Below are 25216 nucleotides of genomic sequence, written 5' to 3'. Positions count from 1 at the left end.
TCTTTCTCTCTTCCTCTCTCTCTCTTTTTTAAAATGTTTCCACAGGACAGAGTTTAGGGTATGGATTCGTTAACTATATTGACCCAAAGGATGCAGAGAAAGCCATCAACACTTTAAATGGACTCAGACTCCAGACCAAAACCATAAAGGTAAGAAGTGATATGCTGGCTCCTGACTGGGAAGCACTGGTTAAATTTCATCCCTTTGAGCTAATAAATGCAGGCTATCAGGGAGCTGGAAGTGGTGCTTTTTATTTATGCAAAGAACATGTATCATCCACTGTACTAAGTGGGGGGCGCAGATCATCACAAAGAATGAGATGCAGGCTGAGTAGAGGGAAGATGCCCTGAGTAGAGGGCAGATGGGGTGTCAGGGCCCCCAAGAAAGCCTGTGAGCCCAAGTCTACAAAGATGGCCAGAACTGAGCCATGGGAAGAAGCTGAGGCAGGGAAGCTGTTCCAGACAGAGGGAACAGCACATGGGAAGCTGTGAAAACGAATGAAAACATTATGAGTGGAGAACAGCATATAAAATAACATGGCCCAAGTTTGGATGGGAGGTGGGCAGGGGCCTGGTGTGCCAGGCTGAACGGTTTGGGTTTACCTAAGGGTGGACAGTTCTCATAACTGAGACTAGAAAAGAAAAAATCCGTTATAAATAAACTCTAGTGTAATAGGGACGGGTACTATAAAATTGTTAGAAACATAGTAAAGGAATAACAGAAGAAGCAGCATTCGAGCAATTGGAAAATAATCAGAGCTGTAGGTAATATCTCAAGTGGAATTGTTTTAAGTCGAAAAAGAGAAACAGTTACCCAGAGCCTGTTCCTACAGACAGAGGTTTCTGTTACTGGGTTGTCACCCTCTCGGTCAGACTTCACCTTGTGGGGATCCTTCAGGAAGTGGTGCCATTTGCTTTGTGGGCCTCTTCCCACAGCCAGTGGTCTCCTGGATGGAGCCTTCTCCTCCTCAGCCTCCCTTCCCCTTCTTCCCCCACCTCCAGGCAGTGTCCTGCTTGGTGGCAGCTGCCAGCCCATTAATGAGTCCCATCCTTCATAGCCTATTAGACCACAGGGAGGTGTCTCCTGGGTGCTGTTATCCTCACGACAGCAGGTCTGACGCAAAGTAGGACAAAAGAGAAACCTCTCCCAGAATGGAAATCTATAGATGGCACCAGCTCTCAGTGTATGAAAACACAAAAGCAGAACTTTTTGGTTCAACAGAGCTTCTTCTCCAACATCCAGACCGACAGAGGAGACTATTGGTATATGATCTTAGCTAGGAGGTAATCAAAACAAATCCAAAACAAAAACAAAAACCTTCTTTTTTTGGACTATATTACATGATTGTCTTCCTTCCTTCCTTCCTTCATTTGAAGCAGCTTTACTTTTGCAATTGCATTTAGTTTTATTTCTAAAGACAATTGCCTTCCTGATCTCATACCATATATGGTGTACACAGACCCCAAAATGGGCCTGACTCAGGCTGCCTCCATCTCATCTTACAATCAATCCCTATGAGTTATCTAACGGAGAAATAATTAAGAGTTGTTTAATTACGGGGTAGTCCTCTGAGAGGCAGGAGGATTAATTTCTTTCAAAAGAAAAACATACCTATTTTTATGCTTTAAGTGAAGATGGGAGGCTCGCACCCCTGTTTGTTGAGGCCATATCAGGTTGAGGCTGTATTTGTGGGTTTGATTGGTTTTTCTGTGCTATCCAGTTCAGCATTAGAATGTCAGACCCTTACTCTTCCCTTGATGGACACCCTGACCTTGAACTGAGAAAGTACTTTTCTTTCTGCTACAGTTTTCTTGAAACCCAAACCTTCCCAAGAGTTTAGAATCAAATCATCAGCCATCCATTCTGCCTTTAAAAATATATCTATTCCATTGAGTTGTTGGGCTTCCTGAAAGACTGCTTGGACCCGGCTTTTCTGATCTCAGAATGCAGCCCCTGATGCATCACGCCATCGGAAACAGTGCTTTGTCTAGGTGGGTCTTACAGACGAGGAACATCGATTATTTTCGTTCTGTGAGGAGACAGTCTGCCCCACCCCCTCACCACCCTGCGCTCACCCTGCATCAAAACACTGCCAACACATTTGCACCCAGCAGTAACGTGGGCTTCCCAGGCACTGTAGGATTCAAAATGCATGATGCCATGGCTGAATCAATAATTTCCATTCTCTACTACGAATGAAAATTTAATGTGCAAATCTAGGGATTTCAGCCCTTTCATTAAAGCAGTTTATTTGCCATACTAAAAATTAAGTTTGAGTGATAGGTTCCTTTATTAACTTTTCTTCCCTTTCCTAAAGGGACACAATGTTTAAGGTAAAAATCATATTAAAGGGGAGGGGAAAAAAAGCAAACCCTTTTCATGTGCTGTTAATGGTCTCATCATTTATTAATTTTTTAAAATTGCTTTTCTGCCTTTCAGGCCACTGTTTACTTCTGCTTCCGTTTGCTTTGATAAGTGACACGAGATTTATCTCTTTGCTCTGCCTCCCATGAAGGAATAGATAACTTGCCTATATGGAAAACATAAGTATCCTCCTGGAAGCATGCTTTACAGAGATCTCCCCAGACCATCTAGCACATGTTTGCAAGATGTGGTCAAGTTTGTCCCTCCTTTTCACGTTTCGGGTGCATTTCTGGACTGCTTCATGCAAAACACCCTACTTTAAATGTAATGCACCACACGGATGCAGGCAAGCCAAGACTTAATTCCTAAGTTTTTTTTTTTTTTTCTGCAATTCCCAAGTTTTGACAATTAATGATTAACAGCTAGATTCCAGGATAGTTCTGGAAAGCTCCGAGGGAGTGGTGGAGACTATAGTGAGGTGGGGAGCAATTTAAAAAGGCAGCTACTCTTCAACTACTGCTGATTATTTAAGACCGGATTATTACCGGATCTTCCAATTATTCAATAAAAGCCGAAATCTAGATTTTTTTTTATGCCATATCTCTCAATTTTTAAAGGTTGGAAACCAACTTAAAAATTTTAAAGCATAGGTGGTCAGGCCAAACAAAATTTAGTAGTTGACCATGTGGACAAGCAGTTTGTAGGCTTTGCAGTCAAATTTGAATACACAAACACTGTTCTGCCTCTTGGAAGTGAATGATTTGTTACTGGGCTACTAGGGGAAGGTGCCCACAAATGATGGTTCCCTGTTAACAAATTTTCATTGCCCCTTTAGTAAGGGGGATGTAATGTGACTGTGTGCCAATACCGAGGACACGTGGAGGGCAAGGCCAGGCCTCTGTCCTCAAGGAGAATACAATCTTGGCACAGACACAGCATCAAAGCAGAGAAAGAGCGTGATTTGTTAATTAAGCCCCTACGAGTAGTATGGATGACTGCAGAGAATGTGCCTATCTGGAAAAAAGCAAGCGTATTCTTTGGAAGCATGCGTTACAGTGATCTCCTAGGAACATCTGGTACATGTTTGCAGACGTGTGACTACAGAGGGATTATTCTTTGGATTATAATTTGTTTAGTGGGAGAAAGTGGCCAGGCTCAAAGATGAATTGACTTGTCCAAAGGCCATAAGAAGAGCTGATTAATGCGTGCACGTGAGCTGGAAAGGAAATAATAATCATTACTTATTATAATTATACTTATAATGAATAATAGTAATGCTACCTTTTATTGAATATTTACTCTCTAACCCCTTTACATGCTTGATAGGATTTAATCCTTGAAACATCTCTAGGGCTGGGTGCTTTACATACATTAACTCTACTTCTTAAGATAGCCGGTAAGAAGGTTCTATTCACTCCTTTATACAGTTGAGGAAAGTAAGGCCCAAAGAGGTTAGGAGACTTACCCAGGATCACATACTTGGTAAGTGAGATTTGGAGTCAGGAAGTGTGTCTCAAAAATAACTCTGGCAGTGGGTCGTAAGTGGTGGAAGGTCACACTGTGTGTTTGCTCAGCAGCACATGCGTTCTGTGAGATTGTGTGGGTGTGTATTGGCTACACAAACACAGAGGTTACACTCCTCCCCGGCATGGGAAGGAGATATAAGAAGCAAACAAATTGTGTGGTCCCCCCAGGTTCTTCAGTAAACAGACCTGTGGTTTGGGGCTTCTGCCATCAACCTGGGGATAGACCTGACTTCAGGTTGTTTCTTCTTGCACCCCTGCTTTCCAGGCTGTGTGCCAGGTTCTGGGATTTAGGTGACCCAGGGATGGCAGTGCCCTGGGGAGTGTCCCATCCATGTGTGTCAGAGAGGCATGGGGCATGGACCGTTGGTTTACATGTCAAGCCTTCCAGACCAGCCTGGTGCTCCACTTGGGAAACTGGGTCTTTGTTCTCAGGATTTCAACTCTGAACCCAGTGGAGAAGATTTGCCCTGTTTAGGGCTTTGGGGTGCTATTTGTTTAGCTTTTTTCCTCACTAACAGAGATTACTTTAGACTCTGGGAAACACTGGGTGAAATGGCTGTGGGTTCTGGAAAATGATTCCCGGTAGTCCTTGACCCCACACCGGATGCCTGCCCCAGTCCTGGGCTCTCTCCTCTCTCCATGTGTTCTAAAACAGCAGCTTCTGAGTTCACACTGTAATTTCAGCCTCTTAATGGGAAGCACTCCACTGAATCCGGCTGTAGTGGTCCAGTTCTTTGTTGCACTGATTAGTAACAAAGAAAATTAGATGGTCTGTAGTACCTTCAAAAGGGATATCGTCACAAAAAGTTTAGATTGATATTCAAGTTACACTGAGAGCCTTCAGTAAAAAGTGATCCAAAGTGGCGTATAGGGTTTGGAATCACTCCCAGTATACTTTTCAGAGTAGTGGGCCACCAGTTTGTATTTAACCTGAGTTCAAGGAGCAGGAGGGAAGAAGTTTTCACTGCTCTGCCTCCGGGGGTGGGGGGGGATGCAAACATGCAAAGGACCAACTCTAACGCAGTGGGATGGGGCAGTCTTGCGGCTGGCTGCGGGGGTTCCTGTTGGTTTGGGGTGGAGGAGCGGGAAGTAGGGAGCTGTGTGAGATTTGAGCAGGAGAGGGACTGGTCAAAGTAAAGTTCCAGGAAGGTTCATCTGGCAATGGTGTGTCACTTGGGGTGTTTGACGGATGAAACCAGCGGCTTGCAGGCTGGGGTGGTAGGTTTTTGTCAGCCATAGACACTGGTTTTCATCAGCTTTTTAGGACCTCTTTTACTCATTTTAAAAGCAAGGCATGCCTATTTATAAATAATTTGGAAAATACATCATCCCGTAATGAAGGCAGTATCAGCCATTCCCAACTCAATACTGTAAACAACGTTTATTTGTATTTCCTTCCTTTTGTCATTGCTTTACCGGTTTACAAATGATTTGTGTCTTGTGTTTTTCTAATAGCATGAAGCTATTACTCAAATTATAAAAGTATGACTTTAAAGAAAACATTCCCAGAGCACAGCCCTTGTGCAAACCGAAGGTGTGAGTGATTTCAGGACTGGAGCAGGGATAAGGGGACAAGAGGCTGCCTCTGCCACACAGAGTGAACCCAGGAGGGTTGGCAGGCAGTCAGGAGAGGGGCTGTGAGAGTAGGATGGAAGCTTTATCACAAGGCAGCCCCCCAGCTCCAGAGGGAGCAGGACTGGAGAAGGGGAAGGTGTGAGTGAGGGCTTTCCAGAAGGAAAAAACTTCCCTTCTCTGGGAAGGAGAACAAACTGAGCTCCTGTATTCCAGCATCTCTGTGCTGTGATGCTGCTTAGCCATTTCTCCATTCTCGCTTTACTCTTTTAATAGCGCTAACGGTGCCTCCAGGGGATCTCTCCACACTGGAGTTTTGCAGGGTCCAGTCTGCCCCTCCCACCTCTTCCTCTTGCCAAGGGTCATCAGGGCGCTGCGCCTCCCTCCCTCGCCCCGCCATCCACCTGCCTTGCTAAAGGCCTTCGTTCCGCTGAAGCATCTTTTCTTTGCACTCACATAAGCAATTATTTCTCCTATCACTGCTCTTAATGCTTTCCGGAAAGTTAGCAGATCATTTTTTGCTGACGGGTATCACCCCACCCAGAAATGATAGACTGCCTCCCTCAGTCTTATTAATAATAAAAAGGCTTTTTTCTCTCCTCCCCCATGACAGCTATAGTCAGAGCAGTGTGGGAGCCCTTCCCTGCCAAGGTCAGCAGGGAAGGCTAGATCACTGAATCCCCAAGGAGCCAAGAGCAGGCACGCAGCCATAGCAGTGGAAACTGGAGACCCATTTACCCCCGTTGTACCGGGCTGCTCTTTCTCTCCTGTGAGAGCTTCCGTTTGGCTGCTCTGCTTCCCAGTGCCCTGCTAACTTCCTTTGAGTGCATAATTTCAGATTCAGGTGTAGGAGTTTGAGAGATAGACCTAGAACATCCCTACTCTCTCTGCCCAGTGAGGTTGTTATGATTCCAGTATCTTAAAGGTCATCCACAGTGTCCTGGGTCTGGATTACAAAAGAGAATCAGACAGGTACAGGTTGAGAGGACACGTAGGTTTTCAGAAGTGTGTGGAATGGGGCTTGGGGGCTTTAGTTGTCTACAAGTGCGAAAGAATCCAACAGTGGGATGTGAGCAAGCTCACCTTGGCTGTGTTAGGGGAATTGTGAATTCCAGCTCACAGGGATCCACTCTGGTCAGCCTGTCCTTGGTGTCTGTGTCCCACTCTCAGCCCCACGTTTTAAAGAGACATTCTAAGGGTTGTCCAGAGGCAAACGGGGAGGACGGCAAGGATGGTGCTGCACTCATGGATTCATCCGCAGTGGTTGCTTTTCTGTTCTCTACGGGGAAAGAAGTCAGCGGTGACTCTGAAGCTCAGTCCTGTGTTTCAAGAATCCAGGAAGAGACCGGGGCAGCTGTCAGGGTAGAACATATCCTTGGGGTGGTAGTGAGTCTCTGATTGTCGGAGACATTTGGATGGCGTCATCGGGGGTGACACAGAAGAGATTCTTACACCACACTGGAGTCTGACCTGAACATCCCTTGAGCTCTGAGATTCTGTATTTTTGTGTGGTTTCTGGGCATCAGACTGTTCTGTCCAGTGTAGCACTAGCTACATATGGCTTTTTACATTAGAATTTAAATTAATTAAAATGAAGTAAGATAAAAAGTTCAGTTCTTCAGTCATGCTAGGTACATTTGAAGTGCTCAGTAGCCACATGTAGCTAGTGGCCACCATCGAACAGCACCAATCTAGAACGTTTTCATGATCCCAGAAAGTTCTGTTGGACAGTGCTGGCCTAAAACATCAGTGGCTGTGGGGAATGAAGAATGCCTTCTCCGTGGCTATCATGAAGCCCCAGGGCAAATCAGCTGGTCTGTCCAAGATCATAGAGCCAGTCCCACTTCCCTTCCACTTTGTTGTCCATTCAAAAGAGCTCTGAGTTACGATGAAGAGTCAGTCAAGTCCCAGCTCTGTCAGAAACCAGGATGACCTTGGGCAACTTACTTAACTTCTCTGGGTGCATTTCTTCATCTGCAAAATGGTATCTTCCAGCTCTAACAGTCTAATAAAATATGATAGCGTGATCTTTTCAGCTTGGTAGTTTTCCAGGGAAAGTAGCCATTTGTGCCAAGCACGCAGCTTTTATTTCACTGTCCACGTTAGCCTGATATAGTGGAAAGATCCCACAACTTGGAGTCATATCCAGCTTTGTCTTAGTTTGGCTATGTGACCTTGGACAAGTACTTGATCTCCCTGAGCCAGAGTTTGTCATCCAGAAAATGGAACGAATAACATCTCCCTTCTGGGTCATCATAGTTCATAGTGCGTTGCTCAAGTAAGGCTCCCCAGAATGAAGAAAAAAGTGAATAGGGTACCCCGAGGTGAAAATTACATGAAAGGGGAAGACTTTTTCCCATCTGCATGTTTCAGAGATGTACATGCTTCAAAGATGCACTGAAAAAGTAAAGAGTCTTGAGTCTTATTAAACCTCAAGCAGTATATATAGAGGCTTTGTATAGTGGGAAGTATAATGGGGCTCCCAGGTGGCTGCAGTCACCTTACCAGTCTACCATAAAGCAGGAATCAGGGGGTGTAGTTTAGTGAGAAGACTGAGTCTGAGACCAGCTCTTCCACCAACCAGGCCATGAAACCTTCAGCACATCTCTATCTTCTGGGGACCACTAGACAGATGCAGAGATCCTTGTGCTAAGTAAGGCCCGTTGGTAATTTAATGGACTTTGTTGAAGTTGTAAACATATGAATAGATCACCACACCCATTTTTTTTTTAAGAAGTATTTATCCAGCCTACTTTATGCCAGATACTCTCGTGATATTCTTGGATACTCTTCAACTCCATGATGGAGGCATTGTGATAGCTGTTGCCATGGAAATGTGTATCATCTATAGAGTTCAAGGACACAGCAGTAATTCGTGCCTGGGCCTCCTGGAGGAGGCAGCATTCAGGCCCGGTCTGTAGGGATGGGCAGGGGTTCATTTTGACATGATGATGAACAAATAGCAAGAACAAAGACAAAAGTAGAAACGTTAAGTGCATATTCAGAAAACTGACCTTTTTAAATTTGAACTGTGGCACAAGGTGCATGGAGAGTTAGCAGGCGATGAGAAGCTGGCCCAGATCCCGGAGGGCCTTGAATGCTCAAATGAGGGATTTGAACATCCATCACAAGGTGCTGGAGAACCACTGAAGGTTTTGAGCAGGGAGAAGTGGCACCAGCGGGGCTCATTAGAAACATCACCATCGGGTCTTGCCCCTGATAAAAGAATATCATGTATCAGGTGACAGGTGGGGGAAAGTAGGAGGAATGGGGCCACATAAGCAGACACCTGTTCTGCCTGTGGGCAGGCCTGCAGCCACAGGCACAGGGTAAGCCGATCCTCACAATCAAAGATGTTGTTTCTAGGAGCCAGCTGGCTTCTTTCTTCTCTCCCTGCTCCTGGAGGTGGGATCAGAGCTACCTGCAAGGGTTTGCTCCTCGAAGGCCCTGGCAGCGCCAGAGTCTGTTCTCTGCTGCCATTCTCCTGGGCTCTTTGGAATGAATATCCCCCCTGGGATCTGTATGCTCTGGGGAGATTGTGCTCACTCAGAGAGTAGGGTGTTACAACAGATTGGGGAAAATCTGCAGCCTGATCTTCTGCAATGATAGGTCTCTATGTGTGTCTCCTCTGCTAGACTAATCGTTCTACATGTCTGGGACTGTTGAATTCATCTCTGTACCCCCAGCATCTCACATAAGGCCATAGCAGTTATATCAAAGCGGCTATTTATTGAGCACTCCCTGTGTGCCAGGCATAGTGCATAGAAACCTTTTTTTAAGATTTACTTATTTGTTTGAGAGAGAGACATAGAGAGATAGTAGGGTGAGGGGCAGGGGAAGAAGGAGAGAATCTCAAGCAGACTCCCTTCTCAGCACAGAGCTTGAACCCAGGGCTTGATCTCATGACCCTGAGATCATGACCTGAGCTGAAATTAAGAGTCAGTTGCTTAACCGACTGAGCCATCCACGCACCCCCGTGGTACCTAGAAATCTTACATGCATTAGCTTGTTTAATGCTCCAAGCGCTCTGCTAGAAAACTTCTAGACTATGTTATTCAAGCGATACAGCTCAGAAAGGTTAAGTGACTTACCCCAAGCTTACACAGCTAGTAAGTAGTCAGGATTTAAATCCATATCTTTCTAGCCCCAAAGCCCTTGCTCTTAACCTTTGTCTCTTTTCCATTCCAGAATAGATGATGTGTCAGTTAAAGTAACATAAACGAGAAATTCCTTGGAGTGGCCTGTCTCAAGATACAGTTGCCTGATGCTCTAACAAGCACCTATCAGTGAGAGAAGCCCACAAGATAAGGGGTGATGTGAACGGGAAGGGTGCTCCTAGTGTGTGGAGCTAGAATAGAAGTAGGAGAAGGATGGAAGCTGTAGAAGAGACACGTTTGAAACTCAGTAGAAGGATGAGCTTGCCAGTAATCAGCGACGGCCAGTGATGGGGACGGTGCCTCATGGAGTAGTGAGCTTCCTGTGTAACGTGGAAGGCGGGTGGCCAACTGCTGGGGATCTAGCCCAGAACTTCTGAGGCCACTTCCAGCACCAAGTTTCTGTGAAGCAGATTTCCAGGATAGTGCTTTCTGCTGGGATCACCAGTGGCACCTGTCACCTTTACTTCCACTTACCATGAACCACGGTTGTAGAGATTAGCAGTTTGGTGAATAGAATGCCTAGCCCATGAAAACATCCAGTCAATGATAGAGATCCTTCTTGTAATTCGAAGGGGTCTAACAAGTGATGCCCTTGTTTCCCACATCCTGGCTGTAAACCAAGTGAGACATAAGACAAAAAAGAAAAGTGTATTAAATCCTAAGGTCGCCTTTATTACAGATTATGTCCCGGATGGATTTCTTGAACACAATGGGCTTCCTGACACAGAACCCTGCACTTGGACAGACTAACAGCCCCGTCATAGGTGCTACGGACGCCACAGGCCTCCCCATATGAGAGCAGAGCCTGCTCCCACAGTACAGAGCCTGGAACAGAGAGTGCGCTTCCAGCTGGCATCTGGCTGCCAGAAGGGAGGAAGCAGGCAGGGGCTGCCCATTGCCCTTATTGAAGCCTGTTCGGAGTGGTCCCTCCACTCTTCCCTGGAGAGGAGGAGGTGAGGGAAGACTGAGGCCTAGACTGCTACTCCGGGGGCTCCCTCCACATGGAAGCTAACACTGGGAGTGGGACACGAACCCCTTGCCAGGAGCAGCCCTCTGTACTGCACTCTTTATTTATTTGCTCACTTCCTCACTGGACTATGGGGTCCTCGAAGCAGAGGCTCCACCAGCACCCAGCACAGGGCCTGCCAGACAGGAAGTGTTCAGGAAGGGGAGGAATGAACAAACTCTCATCCTCTAATGCCAGTATTCGATTAAAGGAGCACCTTCCCAAGGCGGAGAAGGATGTATTTTCTTATCTTACCAGTCTCCCAGCACCCAAAACCAAGCCCTTATCATGCTTTCCAAGTCCTCTCCCTTTTCTGTACCAAGCACCACAGCAGGTTAGGCGGTGGGGGGCGGGGGCCGGTGAGGTGTTGCCAGAGGACACCGGAAACATTTTTCTCCAGGCTGTGCTGCTCCTCCCACCCTGCCCAGGCCGACCCCTGGCTGTGAGCGCTGTGGGGGAGGGGCAGCCCCAGCCCTACTCCCGCTGCCCCGTGAGTGATGAATGCCGATGCCTGCTGTACCACCTTGGTGAGAATCACTGAGCACAGCCTTATGAAGTCACTTTGGAAAATGGAAAGTACTCTGTGGAAACTGGGAAGTACAGTGGAATCTGTGGGAATGTGCTAGAGGAAATTCATGGCAGTGAAGTAGTAAAGGATAACCCAGACTCCACCAGGCTGATGGAGGCGGACACTGGTGCCTCTGTAGGTGCTCGCTGGTGGTATACCTTATGTTTGCTTGTGTGGTAAAATTGAAAGGTGTGTCCCAACGGGGGCTAGAGTCCCACACCGGCCCACAAAAGCCTGTAGTACTTGTCACATAATAATATTTTCTAAATAGCTACCAAATTCTAGGCATGTGCTATACACATTAAATCTATATCTCAGTTCTTTACAATAGCTCACCAAGAGAAAATTGTCTCTCTTCATACCAGTAGAGGAGCTGAGATTGATCAAAATCAAATTACTTGCCCAAGGTCACACAGCTAGTGAGTGCCAGAGCCAGCCCACAGTTGGGGCTCATACACCCCACACTGTACTGTCAGTCTTGCAGAGGCTGAGGCTAGAGTAAGCCTGCAGGGATGGGGAGTTTGGAGAGTCTACACATCTTTCATCAAGATCATTCGTGAAGTCACCTGGCTGTGAGCCACCCTTACCTAGAGAGAGAGGAGTAGCTTCCACACTCCCGCTCTTGCTGAGCTCGAGCAAGATCGGTGCCGGCCTAGAAATGCCAGTCTTGTCTTCAGAGATCCTGGATGAATGAAGTGAGTAGGATCCTGGTGGCCTGAGGCATGGGATTCTCTAGGGCTCTGCCTTCAGCATTGGAAGCCCTGGGCTCTAGGCCACTGGTTTAGTGGCTGGCTCTCTGCCGGGGCTAGAAGTGGATCATTTCTGAGAAATGTTTTAGTGTAACGATGTGCCGTACACCTCTATTCACTCGGGCTTTCATAAATGAATGAGGACACTTGAAAAGAGCATTTGGATATTAAACGTGGGGCGATCCCTTTTCTGTCATTTTTGCCCACACCCACTTCTACAGATTTCCTGGACAGGAGACTAAGAGAACAGGAGACTTAAGGCTCCAAGTCAAGGAGAAAAACTAAGCGAGAGTTAGGTTTGGTGAATGATCAAAGTGCTACTGTTCAGCTTAGGGACTTGTTATTGCTCGTGGCTGTGATCCGGGGCAGTAATTCTTCCTGGACGAGGTTTGGGGAAACGGTTTTGGTTCCGTCATTGACCTTCCGGTGCCAGCTCCTTTTCCTAGCAGGTCTGTCCCCAGCCCACACCCTCCCCCAGCTCTGGCTGCCCAGACCATCGGGTATCAAGGTCATTACTAGCCCTTGCACATTTATTGGGTGTCAAGCAGGCACTGCACTAAGCTCTTGACTTTCATCATCTTATTTGTCCTCACAGCAGAGGAGGGCTATCATTAGGCCGACCATTCCCTGACACCATCACACACCTGTCTCACCGTCAGTCTCACCTTAGCTCTGTCTTCTTCCTGGCCCTTTTAACCCTTGACTGAAAGGGATATTAGTCTCCCCTTCTTTGTGTTCCAGTCCCAGCGATATAGCCCTAGAATAGCACACATCTTGGGGCATTGTGATAATCGGTCCATATGTGTACCATTCTTGCATTTGACTCATGTTTATTAAGTACCTCCTGTGTGTTGTCGGTTGTCCCCACTTGGACATCCTTTACAGCAAAAGACCACTCCTTGTTCTTGCTTGTTGTGCATCCCCAGCACACAGCACTGTGCCTGGTTCATAGTAGATCCTCAGGAAATGTTTGCTAAGAGAAGGCTTCTAGGTGATGTCTAGTCATGGAACAGTCTTCTTTCAGTCCTTCAAACCCCAGACACTGGGGAATAGGAAACCGGTCCCTTAGCTCTTAGCTTAATATGGAAACACACCTATGATTCTGGGTACTGAACTCTTGGTGATCCCCCTAAGTGGAGGAATCCAAGCTGCAGTTAGCCCTGAAGAGTCATTAAGGCCGACATCATTCATTATGTTCTGCGGGTGTGTTCATTTATTCTTTCCATAGGTGTTGAGCATTCTGCAGGTATCAGACTCTGTGCTGGGAGCTAGAGCCACAAAGATTAATAAGACACACACACACACACACACACACACCATGACCACAAGGAGATCAGCAAACTAGATGATCAGCAGGCTAGATAGGAAGATGGTGAATCAAGGTCAGAATGGGTTAAGTACCATAGGTGAAGTTCATTGAGAGCCCTACTAGGTGGATTTTTAGGAGGGGGTAAGATCAGGGAAAGCTGCCTAGAGAAGATGGCATTGGAGCTAGACCTTAAAGGAGAATAGGATGAGGGCCTGCGAAAGTAGGTGGTAAAATTTTCCCCACAAGCTAAGACATAGAATTAGGAAGCTATGTTTTGGGGCAGCACAAATGTCACTCAGATAATTAATTTGTCTAATAATTGGCAGGGGTGAGTCAGGGGTAACTCTTATTACCATGAACATATCACTACAACGTTATTTCCTTCTCCCTCCCACTCCCTTCTCTAGCCTAAAAAATAGTTCTGCTAGGTTATAACCTAAAAGACTTTGTTCCTTAAAGGATAGGGTAGGAGAGCCTTATGTGGACTGATGCTCTGTCCAGATAGTCATGTAAGACTCTCAGTCCTTCAGCTCCCACGCCGCAGGGACTGGCCATGTAAAGGTCCCTTTGCATGTCAGCCCTGTGCTGGAAAAGAGCCTACAGAGGCCACCCCTGAGTTTCTGGAAGAGGTAGATACTGCAGATAGGCCAGCACGCTCCATCAGCAGGAGGAGACCAGAGAGCCAGATTCATCACTCAAATCATTTTATCTGTTGAGTCAACATCTATTTTTCAGTGTGGAACCCATAAAGGGACTCGGCATCTCTGTCCTGGAGAGGGAAGGAGTGCCAAAAGTGAGCAGTCTGCTCAGCCTTCATTCCTCTTTGCTACATCCACCGCCAGACCCATTCTCAGATGCAAGGTCTGCTTCACTCCTCGACGTCTAGTTCTTGATTCCAAGGGTCCGGTTTAACACGTACACTTTCTTCTGTACACATACTTCTGTGTGTGTGCAGCACACACTCGCTCACCCCTGTGGTCTTAGTAGGCCTCGTAAATTGGTTATATGGATTAAATAAAACTCCCAACTGAAAAATGCCAAGGCATATAGGTCCCTTCCTGTCCAACGTTGTCAGATGTGCTCTGAAATGACTGTTTTCATCATCTATTCTGAGCCATAACCGCCCCAGAAATAGCTTTAGCAGGAAAGTGCTTTTGTTAGACTAGCTGTAAATTATATTTCAAATGTCTGATGTTGTTTTCTTAAAAAATAAATAAGTAAATGAAAGTCTAAAATTAATGACTGCTGGGGTTTGCTTTGCTTATGTGTACTGCTACAGATTTGGCTGCTTGCAGATGGAATTTCAGATCTGTTTACACTTCTGTGTTAGCTTTTTGGGGGAAAAAAAAAGCAGTCGAGAGATCTGGGAGGACAAATTTACAAAGTCGAACTTATTATAACCGTCCATGAGACTTGCTTCTTTCTCCCCCTGCCCTCTCCCTCCCTCCTTTCCCCCCTGCCCTCATTTTGTTGATTGTGGTTTTCTCTGCTCCTCCTCAAAGTTAGAAGGCAACTGGTTCTGCAGATGTTACGACAAGGTCACAGATCCAGTTTCACAAGCAGATGTTCACGAAGCCCCATTTCACCAGCACTTTGTCATTCAGCGAGTGCAGACCTTGTGGGAGCAGATTGGAACGACACAAAGGATGGGACATAAAAAGCTCGCAGAGAACCTGGTCACTCTAATGTGTTGAAGACGAAGGGCTTGGGGGTGGGGAGGGTGACAAGGAGAGAAATCTGCAGAGCAGAATTTCATGGAGGTTTTTTTTTTTGGTTTATCCAAAGATTATTATGTGTTGGATACAGTAAATCATCTATACACCCACATCCAGGAGGTAAATCTTCAGAACTCCATGCGTGGGCAGTTCTGCATTTAACAGCTGCCATACAGTAGCTATTTTGTTCTGCACTTAGAGACCCTTATCTGTGCATTTGTTTTAAGTTATCGTCAACTCTCCTTTTGTGCCTCTATTGCTGTTCACCTGATTCTCATTACTGTTACAAGAGTAGCTGAGAGTCTGAACTACTGAGTTATTTAAACTGACACCATGAGGTAGAATGATAGACGAGGGGCTGCCATCTCAGCTGTTGACTCAGCCTCTCCTTGGAGGGTGTTGCTATAATGGATTCAGCTCCTCTTGCCTTTCCCTAGGTCTCATATGCCCGTCCGAGCTCTGCCTCAATCAGGGATGCTAACCTCTACGTTAGCGGCCTTCCCAAAACCATGACCCAGAAGGAACTGGAGCAGCTTTTCTCGCAATATGGCCGTATCATCACCTCTCGAATCCTGGTTGATCAAGTCACAGGTTAAGTGTTTCTTTGTCATTTCTTTCCTTGTGTCTCAATGCCACAGCCAGTGCCCTGTGACCCACAGGAGCAGAGAGATAATGGTTACTTAGGGTAAAGGATATGGGTCATGTGTAGACAGATTTTTGACTTAGGAGAAAGACTTCTTATCAGTCAAATGCCCGCATTTAAAATGGGCCTTAGAGGTAGATCTCCATCATGGGAACTGTTCCAGCAGCAGCTAAACCACTTGGCAGGGCTATAAAGAGGATTCAGGCATCAGGTTGTGAGTGGGACTGAATGACCTTCAAAGTCTCTTTCAACCCCCAACTAAGTAACATTAGTTTTGTCTGTGAGAAGAACCTGTGTTAGAGCTCCAGCCCCAGGGAGAGCATCATGGAGCTAGAGGAAACCTCATGCTGTCTCATTTTACATACGAGAAAAGAGAGGTCCAAGGTGGGGATCTGACTTCTGCCCGGCTAGTTAGTAGCAGTGCAGGGACATGAGCCAGGGCCTGCGACTGCAGTACTTTGTCCATCATAAAGAAAGGCAACCGCCACCTCTCAGTAAGAAATGTAAGGTACCCTGGGTTGCATTTTTAATGACAAAATGTTTTCACCTGCTCCACATTTGATCCCAGTTCAAAACACCCCCACCCCCGAGAGCAGTTTAGCATGTATTTATCATTCAGCTCATGCAACAAACCCTTCCTGAAGCCAGCTCTAGTCCCCAGACACCGTGCAGAGGGACACTGGGGACCAGGGATGAGGAGGCGCAGGACTCCAATGTGGTGAGCACCTGCGAGGGGCTGTCCGGTGTCCCACGGGAGCTCAGCAGGAGGTGTGCTGTGCCAGGCGGGGATTGTTGTTGAGGGCTCCGTCAAGGAGGTGATGTTTGAGCAGGGTTTTGGAGGATGACTTGCAGTTATCTGGCACAAAGGAGGGATAGAGAATTCTAGGTGGATATGATGTATCCTGTAGAATAGGTGGAGAGGACATATGGTAAGGCATGGAGTCGAGGAGGAGCACAACCTGTTGAAGGGATATGTGGCAGTTCAAGGGTGGCTGGCATGAGGCTCAACAGGGGATTTGGGGCCACATCACCAGGAGCATTAAATGCCATGCTAAGAAGCCTGACTTCATCTGTATGCAACGTGGAGCCATGGAAAGGGTTTTTGTTGGGGGGGGGTTGTTTGTTATTCTGTGTGGAGTGGGGGGCAATGAGGAACACCCGGTACCATGCACAAGGTAAAAAATGGCAAAGTTATGAAAAATGTATTTAAAGGGTGTCATGTGGTCAGAGTTTGCTTGTCAAATAGATTACATAGTCACTAGGTGTGGAGGGTGCATTGTAGGACTAGAAACTGGACAGTGGGTGATGGGTTACAGCAACTAGAAAGAGACGAGCACTGAGCAGGTGGTGGTAGAGGCTGGAATGGATGTGAGCGGTACCTGTGTTCAGTGGGTGGGTGTCCCCTGTTCAGAGCCGTGATGGCAGAAGCACAGGCAGGTGCATTTTGATGGGTGAGACACATGTGGGGAGCCAGAGTCAGCCCACTGGTGGGGCCAGGGACCAGCCCCACCAGTGGGCTGACTCGCCACAGAATACCCCTGGGGCCCAGCCCATCTCTTCCCAGAGATGTTTACCCGTTTGGTTTGTTCACTTTTTATGAAGGCTCTTTCTCTTTCCCCAGGAGTGTCCAGAGGGGTGGGATTCATCCGGTTTGATAAGAGAATCGAGGCAGAAGAAGCCATCAAAGGGCTGAATGGCCAGAAGCCCAGCGGTGCTACGGAACCGATTACTGTGAAGTTTGCCAACAACCCCAGCCAGAAGTCCAGCCAGGCCCTGCTGTCCCAGCTCTACCAGTCCCCCAACCGGCGCTACCCTGGCCCGCTTCACCACCAGGCCCAGAGGTTCAGGTAGGCACACCCCTGGGGGAACGGGCGCTGCTACACGAGTAGAGCTGGGCGAGGGCCAGGGAAACCCACAGCCCTGAAAGATGGGGCAAGCGTAAGAACCTCCACCCCAGGAGTCACTGTGTGAACCTCCCCACCGGGCCTCAGTTTCCACTGCTGTGACATGAAGAGGTTGGACCAGATGCTCTTCCAAGCCCCCTTTCCACTTACCGCTGTGTCTGTGGTTAAACTTCAGATTTTTGGATTAAAACAAAATTCTTACATTTAACCAAACCAGAAGCTTCCATTTCAACAAGAGTTCATCACAAATAAGTGACCACATTCAACAGCTTAGACTTAAGGCTGAGGGAGGGGCTTTTAATAAAGTCGAAGAGAAGTGTAGGCCAGGAATCAGATCCTTGCCGGGGAGAGTGGTTTGGCCTGGCCTCCCCTTTCTTCTCCAGGAAACTCTGTAGGGTAGGTACTCTCTTTTGTGTTAACTTCACTCTGTTAAGTCAGCATATTCTGGAAAGGCAAGAAGGAAGATTGTTCTAAGCGTTGTTAGTGTTTCCTTCAGGCACCCAACCCTCCCAGTGCAATGGGGACTTCCCTTCTCCAGGGACATTTCTGAAAGGCAGGTTTCACTCCAAAGTCAGGTTTGGAGTGCCTTTATTGTACAAGAGATAAGAACATTCTTGACACAGCCATCATAACTCTAAAAAATTCTCTTATTCCACCCATGTCCCAACTGCCCTTTAATGAAAAGGGCTTTTTTTTTCCTCCTTTTCAAACATCACATGGAAAGATAGTAGGCCCTCCATCTGGCCCTGAGGAGGAGGAAAATCAGCCTTCGTAGCATCCTCCCATGTCCTGGGAATTTGAAAGGGTTAATGATTTCATGAAGAGTCCAAGTCATCTAATTTTTATTTTGTGTGAGAGCACATGCAGTATTTATGTAAAAAGCCTTTCCAGCAGGCTTCTAATGGTGGAAACTATGGTTACTACTGCCCCATGGTGTGAATAGCTTGTCCCCAAGTAAAATACTGAACATGAGGGAGATTATAACGTAATGGCAATTTGCTAGGAGGAGCTTTCAGGTTGTAAATAGTAAGCTAATTATAAAAAAAAAAAAAAACCTTAACCCTCAAACTCCTCCTTCCCCAAAAAATGTGTGTGGTAAGATTTAGTTAATGTAGCTAGACTAAGAGAATAGATCCATTCTGATACGCATTGTGCACACACGTGTATTCCTTTCATTCACAAGTTTAATTGCAATAAAAGGTGAATTGCAATAAAAGGTGAACAACTTAAGAAGCTGCCCCCTTTTAACAACTTCACACACAATACAAAATGAAATCCATACAAATGTTCTAAGAGGAGGGGGGTGTGGGATTAATTCAGACCTTGAAAGAAAGGGAGCTTCATTACACACTTGCTTTAAACTCTAGCATTGACCTGAACATGAATTACTCATAGTTGGAGGCAGAAAGGGGGGAAACTACCGTGGAGAGACTCCTAAGCATTGGGGAAAGTTGTTGAGCTTTTCTTCTTTGAAAATGGAGCATTCTTATTAATAGTTCCATTGAGCGATCTTGCCATCTGTGAGGCATTAACCCAGAGACCCTCCTTCTCTTTGCAGGCTGGACAATTTGCTTAATATGGCCTATGGCGTAAAGAGGTAATTAAAACTCCACAGATTGCCAGATGTCCGTGTTGGCACAGACTGGGGCTAGAAATTTTTTTTTTTTTAATTCACTAACTTTACTTTTTTTTTTTTAATTCTTCCTTTTTCCTCCACCAGCATGTCAAATTCTTAATTTTAATTTCAGACCTCAGTTGGTTTTGTTTCTTTTAGGGCACACAAAGTGTGTTTGTGTGTTTCACTTTTTCTTTTATTTGCAGGTGGGCTCCTCCTATGGTTCAGGTGCCACAGCTACCAAGCCCTTGATAATCTGGTTCTCTGGACGGCTCCCCTAAGGGAGAAGGCTCCTACTCTTTGCCAGCTGATTTTGCAAACTTGCAGAGCAACTGTTTTGCATTAGCAATGCCAAGATTCAGTTAAGAGGGCAGATTCCAGCAAATCAAAATTAGAACATTTTGCTAATCATGGTTGACAATCTTATGATTGTCAGTGGAAAAATTAGATTTTGGACTACCAGCTCTGGCCAAAGCATGAATAAACGTGTGGATGACCTGCTGACTCCCACCCCCACCTCAGTGTGCATTTCAGCGCACAGCCTGACAAAGAAGCGTATCTGTGTGCACCTCAACCAGGGGTTTCTTTTGTTACAGGTTTTAACAGTTATTATAGATCCTCCCTTGGTTATACATGTATTATGTGTTAAACTTGCAGTTCCTTTCATGTAAAGCCTTTCTGTGGGGTTGGGGCTCAAATAGAATTACAGTTTGTGGGGCTCTCTGAATGCAGTCACAAGAGTGGTCCAGACCTAGTCTGAAAGCTGAATCTCGGGAAGTTGAGTGCGTTATGTCACTGTGTCTGTGAGATTCCCATGCGTGCTTTTGCTAAGCTGCACTGGGCTGCTAGGGACATAGCATCTTCATCACCCTGCTCGGTAGAGCTGCACACTTCAATTCCCCTCCCTACAGTCAGCAAAGACATGTGGTCTTTAATAGCCCCAGTCACACTCCCCGTATGGGCAGTGCCTCACCACATGGCCACGCGTGGTAAGTACCCCGACTCTGGAACCTGGCACACAGTGGAGGGAGTAGCTGGCCTGCCGGCTTCGCTAGCCGAGCACCAGCCTCTCCAGTCTCAAGCCTGGCACGAGTGAGGGTAACTGGGAATTACTCCCTCATGTCGGGCACACTGCCTGCCTCTTCCCACTCCCACTTTTACATTTTTCCCACCTCTGGCCTCTGCTCCCGTCTACCTTCAGGGCACCAAGCGTGCGGGGATGCTTCTGCACGCTAAGGCCAGAGAGGGCACAGAGGAGGCTGGTCCCCACTCGGGGCAGACATCACTAGTCCATAACAGCATTCTGTTTTCTTGTTACACCCAGATGTGGGTCCAGACTCCTTCCTACCAAAGTGCTCCAGGGGGGCATTACCAGCTAGAGTTGAGACTGCTTGAAACGTCTTTGCTGGCTCCTGACTTTGGCCCTAAAACAAATACCTCACTGTTCTCTACTTTTAAACTGAAAGGAGTCGGTTCACTCAGTTGGAGGAGAGAAGGTTGAGAAGACAGTCTTCAGAAATAATGAAATCATAGACATGGATTTGCCCTCCTAAGAATCCCTCCCATGATGAGTTTTGGTTCTGTCTTGTTACTTGTTTTCAAGCAGGAGAGAAGATTGACTTAGCGAATATAATGCCCAAATTAGCACCTGTTGAGTTGTTATGTTTAGCGTATCTTCAGCAGCCATTTGATTATCTAAATTCTAGTTAGAGGCAGAACTGTTCTTTCCTAGGACTTTCAAATCTCCAAGAATATTTGCTCATTTTTAAAACGCCCCGAGGGGTGCCTGGGCGGCTCAGTCAGTTAAGCATCTGACTCTTGATTTTGGCTCAGGTCATGATCTCAGGGTGGTGAGATGGAGCCCCGCATCGGGCTACGCTCTGGGCATGGAGCCTGCTTAGGATTCTCTCTCTCCCTCTGCCCCTCCTCCCTCTCTAAAAACCAAAAAACAAACCAAAACAACAACCAAAAGTCCTAGATAACACTTCACCCCATTCTCTCTCCAGTTTTTGCTTCCTCCTCCTCCCCTTTTTCAGAAATAAAATACCATAACCCAACCACATGAAAACCAAGACATTAGTCAATGGATAGGGCCCAGTTGCCTGTACATGTTTGATAGAAAACAAAATGTTAACAAATATTTTTCTGCTGTAGGCACTGGTAACCTAATCCGATGCATCCATTATGAATCACACATGGATATATTTTATCAGACAGTGAATAGAATCTGAAGGGTTGTTTTCCTTTTCAAGATAACATGAAAACTGAGATTTCAAAGCCTAATACAAAAGTAGTTGTAATGGGGCAAATAACAGTTTTCAGCTTTTCTAATTTAAGACATATAAATGCACAAACCACTTGAAGTCTCACTCCTGTGATGCTTAGAAATGAATTCCAGATAACATAGCATCAAGGAGTGATACATCATTATTATTGCTTGGAGGTTTGGGGGGAACTCCTCTGAATAGATGCTAAATGAATCATGAGCCACCCATCTGATTAATAACAAGCTATGTCTGTTCATTCTCATGTGTCTCTCTCCTCAAAATACGAAGAGATCTTTGACAACCATAAGTCAGGGGACTGCAAAGATGGTAGACTTGAGCACTCCTAGGGCCATCCCCTAATCTGCCTTGAAAAATAAATAAAATTTCCCAAGCACTGATATCCAGCAGTGCTATTCACTTATGCAATCGATAAGTATTTATTGAGTATTTTCTATGTGTCACTGTGTCTGTGATATTCCCGTATGTGCCCCACTGAATAAATAAGTAGAGCAACAGGATGAATGAAATAGAGCCCCTCCTCCCCAGAGCTTACTGCCTGTTGTGGGGGGAGGGAGGATAAGGGTCCAGATGGGATGCCCTATGACCACATACTGTGGTAGAAGTATGATAGAGCCTTGCTCTGGGAGTTCCTTATGGTTATTAGGAATTGACCTAGGCTTTCTCTTGGCATATATGGGCCTTAGCCAGTTTAGCCATTCCATTCAGAAAAAATGCCACCGACATTAGTTTTTGCATTTTGGTTTTTAAACCCGGAAGACTGTCCTGCAAACACTCACTCAGCCCTCTGCCCCATGTCTGTGTCTGTGCATCTGTGTGTTATCCGTGGTCAGACTGATGTCTGGACCAGTCCCCCCTTCTGCCTGTCCCCCCAGGTTCTCCCCAATCACCATTGACGGGATGACAAGCCTTGTGGGAATGAACATCCCTGGTCATACGGGAACAGGCTGGTGCATCTTTGTCTACAACCTGTCTCCTGATTCCGACGAGAGTGTCCTCTGGCAGCTCTTTGGCCCCTTCGGCGCAGTGAACAACGTCAAGGTCATCCGCGACTTCAACACCAACAAGTGCAAGGGATTCGGCTTTGTCACCATGACCAACTATGACGAGGCGGCCATGGCCATTGCCAGCCTCAACGGGTACCGCCTAGGAGACCGAGTGTTGCAAGTTTCCTTTAAAACCAACAAAGCCCACAAGTCCTGAATTTCCCATCCTTACTTATTAAAATATATATATAAATATATACGAACAAAACACACGTGCGCACACACACACACACACACAAACACATACACCCGCACACACACAAAAGAGAGAGAAACAAACTTTTCGAGGCTTATATTCAACCATGGACTTTATAAGCCAGTGTTGCCTAAGTATTAAAACATTGGATTATCCTGAGGTGTACCAGGAAAGGATTTTATAATGCTTAGAAAAAAAGAAAAAAAATACAAAAAAATACCTTTGATGCATTGAATGTTCTTTCATAGCTGTCGTTGTTGAATATAATATACATAGATAGCGATGTGCAGGGATTTTAACCCAGCCAGCTAACTTTACTACCTTCCTTGAAGGTGGGTCTTTTTAAGATGACCATTCGCTCATTTGAAGAAGAAAAACAAAAAACAAAAAAAAATAATAAAAATAAAACAATTTTTACAAAGTAATGGGATTCAAAGAAAGAAAAAAAAGATTTTTCTTTTTTGTCAAAAAAGTTGATCCAATCAGATTGGTAAAAAACCCCCACACAAATTAAAGAGGAATAATAAAAATTGCAAAAATGAAAAAAAAAACTTTTGCAAATTTTTTTATTTTTCCTTTTTTCTTTTATATCATGTGAACTAAAAACAGTCTTCTGTTAGGGGATGGGGGCAAGGGGGATACCTGATGACATTAACAATTTAATAACATTAACATTGTTGCCAAAGAGGTGGTCTCTTTGCTGAAAATGGGTTTCAAGAAAAATCTATTTTTATAAAATATAAAGAATTTTTACAAGAGAATCTGGATTTGAGAAAAAAATATTTTGACTGGCTAATTTAGGGGAAATTGACAACTTTGTCGCGTTCATACTGCACTGGTAACTTTTTAGAGATCAAGATGTGTGTTTTAAACTGGATTCGTAGACTGTTTTTTGAAGGATGGGCTATAAACAGATGATCTTCATATCTTTTCATAGCATGTAATAATAATAAAAAAACAATTATTAATTACTAGGGGAAAGGAGTGTTCGTTCTACCCAGGGTACCACAGTTCCCCACAGTCAAAACCCAAAAGCAAGGAGATGAGTTGAAAGACAGTTTTTCTTTAAGTCATCAGTATGGGATGTCAGCAGAACAAAAATTAAAAAGATTAATTTTCCTTTTGATCTAAAACTTCCTTAGTTTGAGCAGTAGGTGCTACGAAATTATTTACATATCTTAGTATCATAGTTAAATGTAATGTGTTTAGGAGAGGAAAACAAAAGATACATTTGCTTTAAATTCATTAAGGAATTTTCAAATTCACTTTGTAGCCCATGCTGATAGAATTGGGCTGTGTTGGTACATTTGAAACACTGTTTATGTTGCTTGAAACACTTATTTATTTAATCGCCGATGTGATGATGCCTATGGCCGAGATCAAATATAGCTAGATTGGCTAGACTACTTATTTGTTTACTTAAACTATGGGAAGAAGCATATTATTGTGTCATTCTGTTGTGTGTGTATGTGTATATACAATATAAATATATATATATAAAGTTATTTTTTCTTTGGGTTAATTTATTATAAGTTGTAACACTTGGCTAGTTTTGTTTGTATATGTCTTAAAATGTTTTCTTATGATATTTAAGTGACAGTTAAAGAGGTATCAAGGTAACTTGTGTAGAACTATTGTTTGATATATTGTCATGTTTGTTGTGAATATTTTTTCTTACTGCACAGTAGAAAAATAAAAACAACTGGGTCTTTATTTTAATGTAATTCAGACTGGGGAAAACAAAACAGAGCTAAGGGAACAAAATGACTGAGGGAGCATTCTCCCACGTCCAGTGCACTGATCATTCTAGTATGTTTGTGCTTTGTACGGTTATCTATTTAAAACAAAAACAAAACAAAAAAATACAAGGGTTCATGCTCTTCCCTGGGTAATAGAAACAGTTACTCGCTATGCATAATCTAGTTGATAGTTAAATTTGCTATTGCTTTTCTTGTCTTGTTATATAAAATCTTTTCAATACAAGTTTAGTCTTAATGGTAATAAAACGTTATGGTTATTTATAACTTGTGCTTATTTTGTGCGTTTTTTCCCATGCTGAACCCACTAAGTGCATGTAGACAGAACTGTTGTTTTCACACTGAAGAGGCAAACTTTGTAGTAGTCGTCGTAGTGGTAGACAGATAACGAAAACCAAGGCTGCATCATAGACTCCTCCTTTAAATTTTTTTTCTGTTTTTTTTTCCTCTTTTCGGTTTTGAAACAAACAAACACCAGATTTCAGTTCAGAGAACACTCGTTCAACATTCAGGGAAAACTTTTTACATCACCTGCTATGAATGAACGCAGTTTGCTGGCAAAGTTTTGATGCATTTGCTAAGCATTAGTGGGAAAGGCATGCCAAAATCTCTTCTCTATAATGTGTTCACTCTTGGGGGAAAAAAAAAGGAAAAAAAATCTTAGGACCAGGCAGTTGTATACTTTAGTTATAATGAATGGCTTCATGTTAATCTTGCTAGTTTAGATGATTTCTGAGGGAAAGTATTGTAAATGTTTTTTTTTTCATAACCTTGTTGTGTTTGAATTATTTGTACTTTATCTGT

General features: G+C 45.0%; 1 protein-coding gene across 2 annotated transcripts in view; it reads left to right on the top strand.

The window, feature by feature from the left end:
* ELAVL4 (ELAV like RNA binding protein 4) overlaps positions 1-24137 on the top strand; it is an 88867-nt gene extending 64730 nt beyond the window's left edge. Inside the window, exons 3-7 of one of the 2 annotated variants that reach the window (XM_008699229.2) lie at positions 46-149; positions 15404-15557; positions 17231-17456; positions 19072-19110; positions 22289-24137. In XM_008699229.2, the coding sequence (XP_008697451.1) occupies positions 46-149; positions 15404-15557; positions 17231-17456; positions 19072-19110; positions 22289-22616 (851 nt within the window). In that variant the 3' untranslated portion in view covers positions 22617-24137. Of the gene's footprint in view, positions 1-45; positions 150-15403; positions 15558-17230; positions 17457-19071; positions 19111-22246 lie in introns of both variants that reach the window. The other variant, XM_008699230.2, reaches the window with a different exon arrangement.
* The last annotated feature ends 1079 nt before the right edge of the window (positions 24138-25216 follow it).

The sequence above is a fragment of the Ursus maritimus genome, unplaced genomic scaffold (genome assembly GCF_017311325.1).
Source record: "Ursus maritimus isolate PB19 unplaced genomic scaffold, ASM1731132v1 scaffold_12, whole genome shotgun sequence".
NCBI classification, from domain to species: Eukaryota; Metazoa; Chordata; class Mammalia; order Carnivora; family Ursidae; genus Ursus; species Ursus maritimus.
This window is presented reverse-complemented; position numbering and strand designations above follow the sequence as displayed.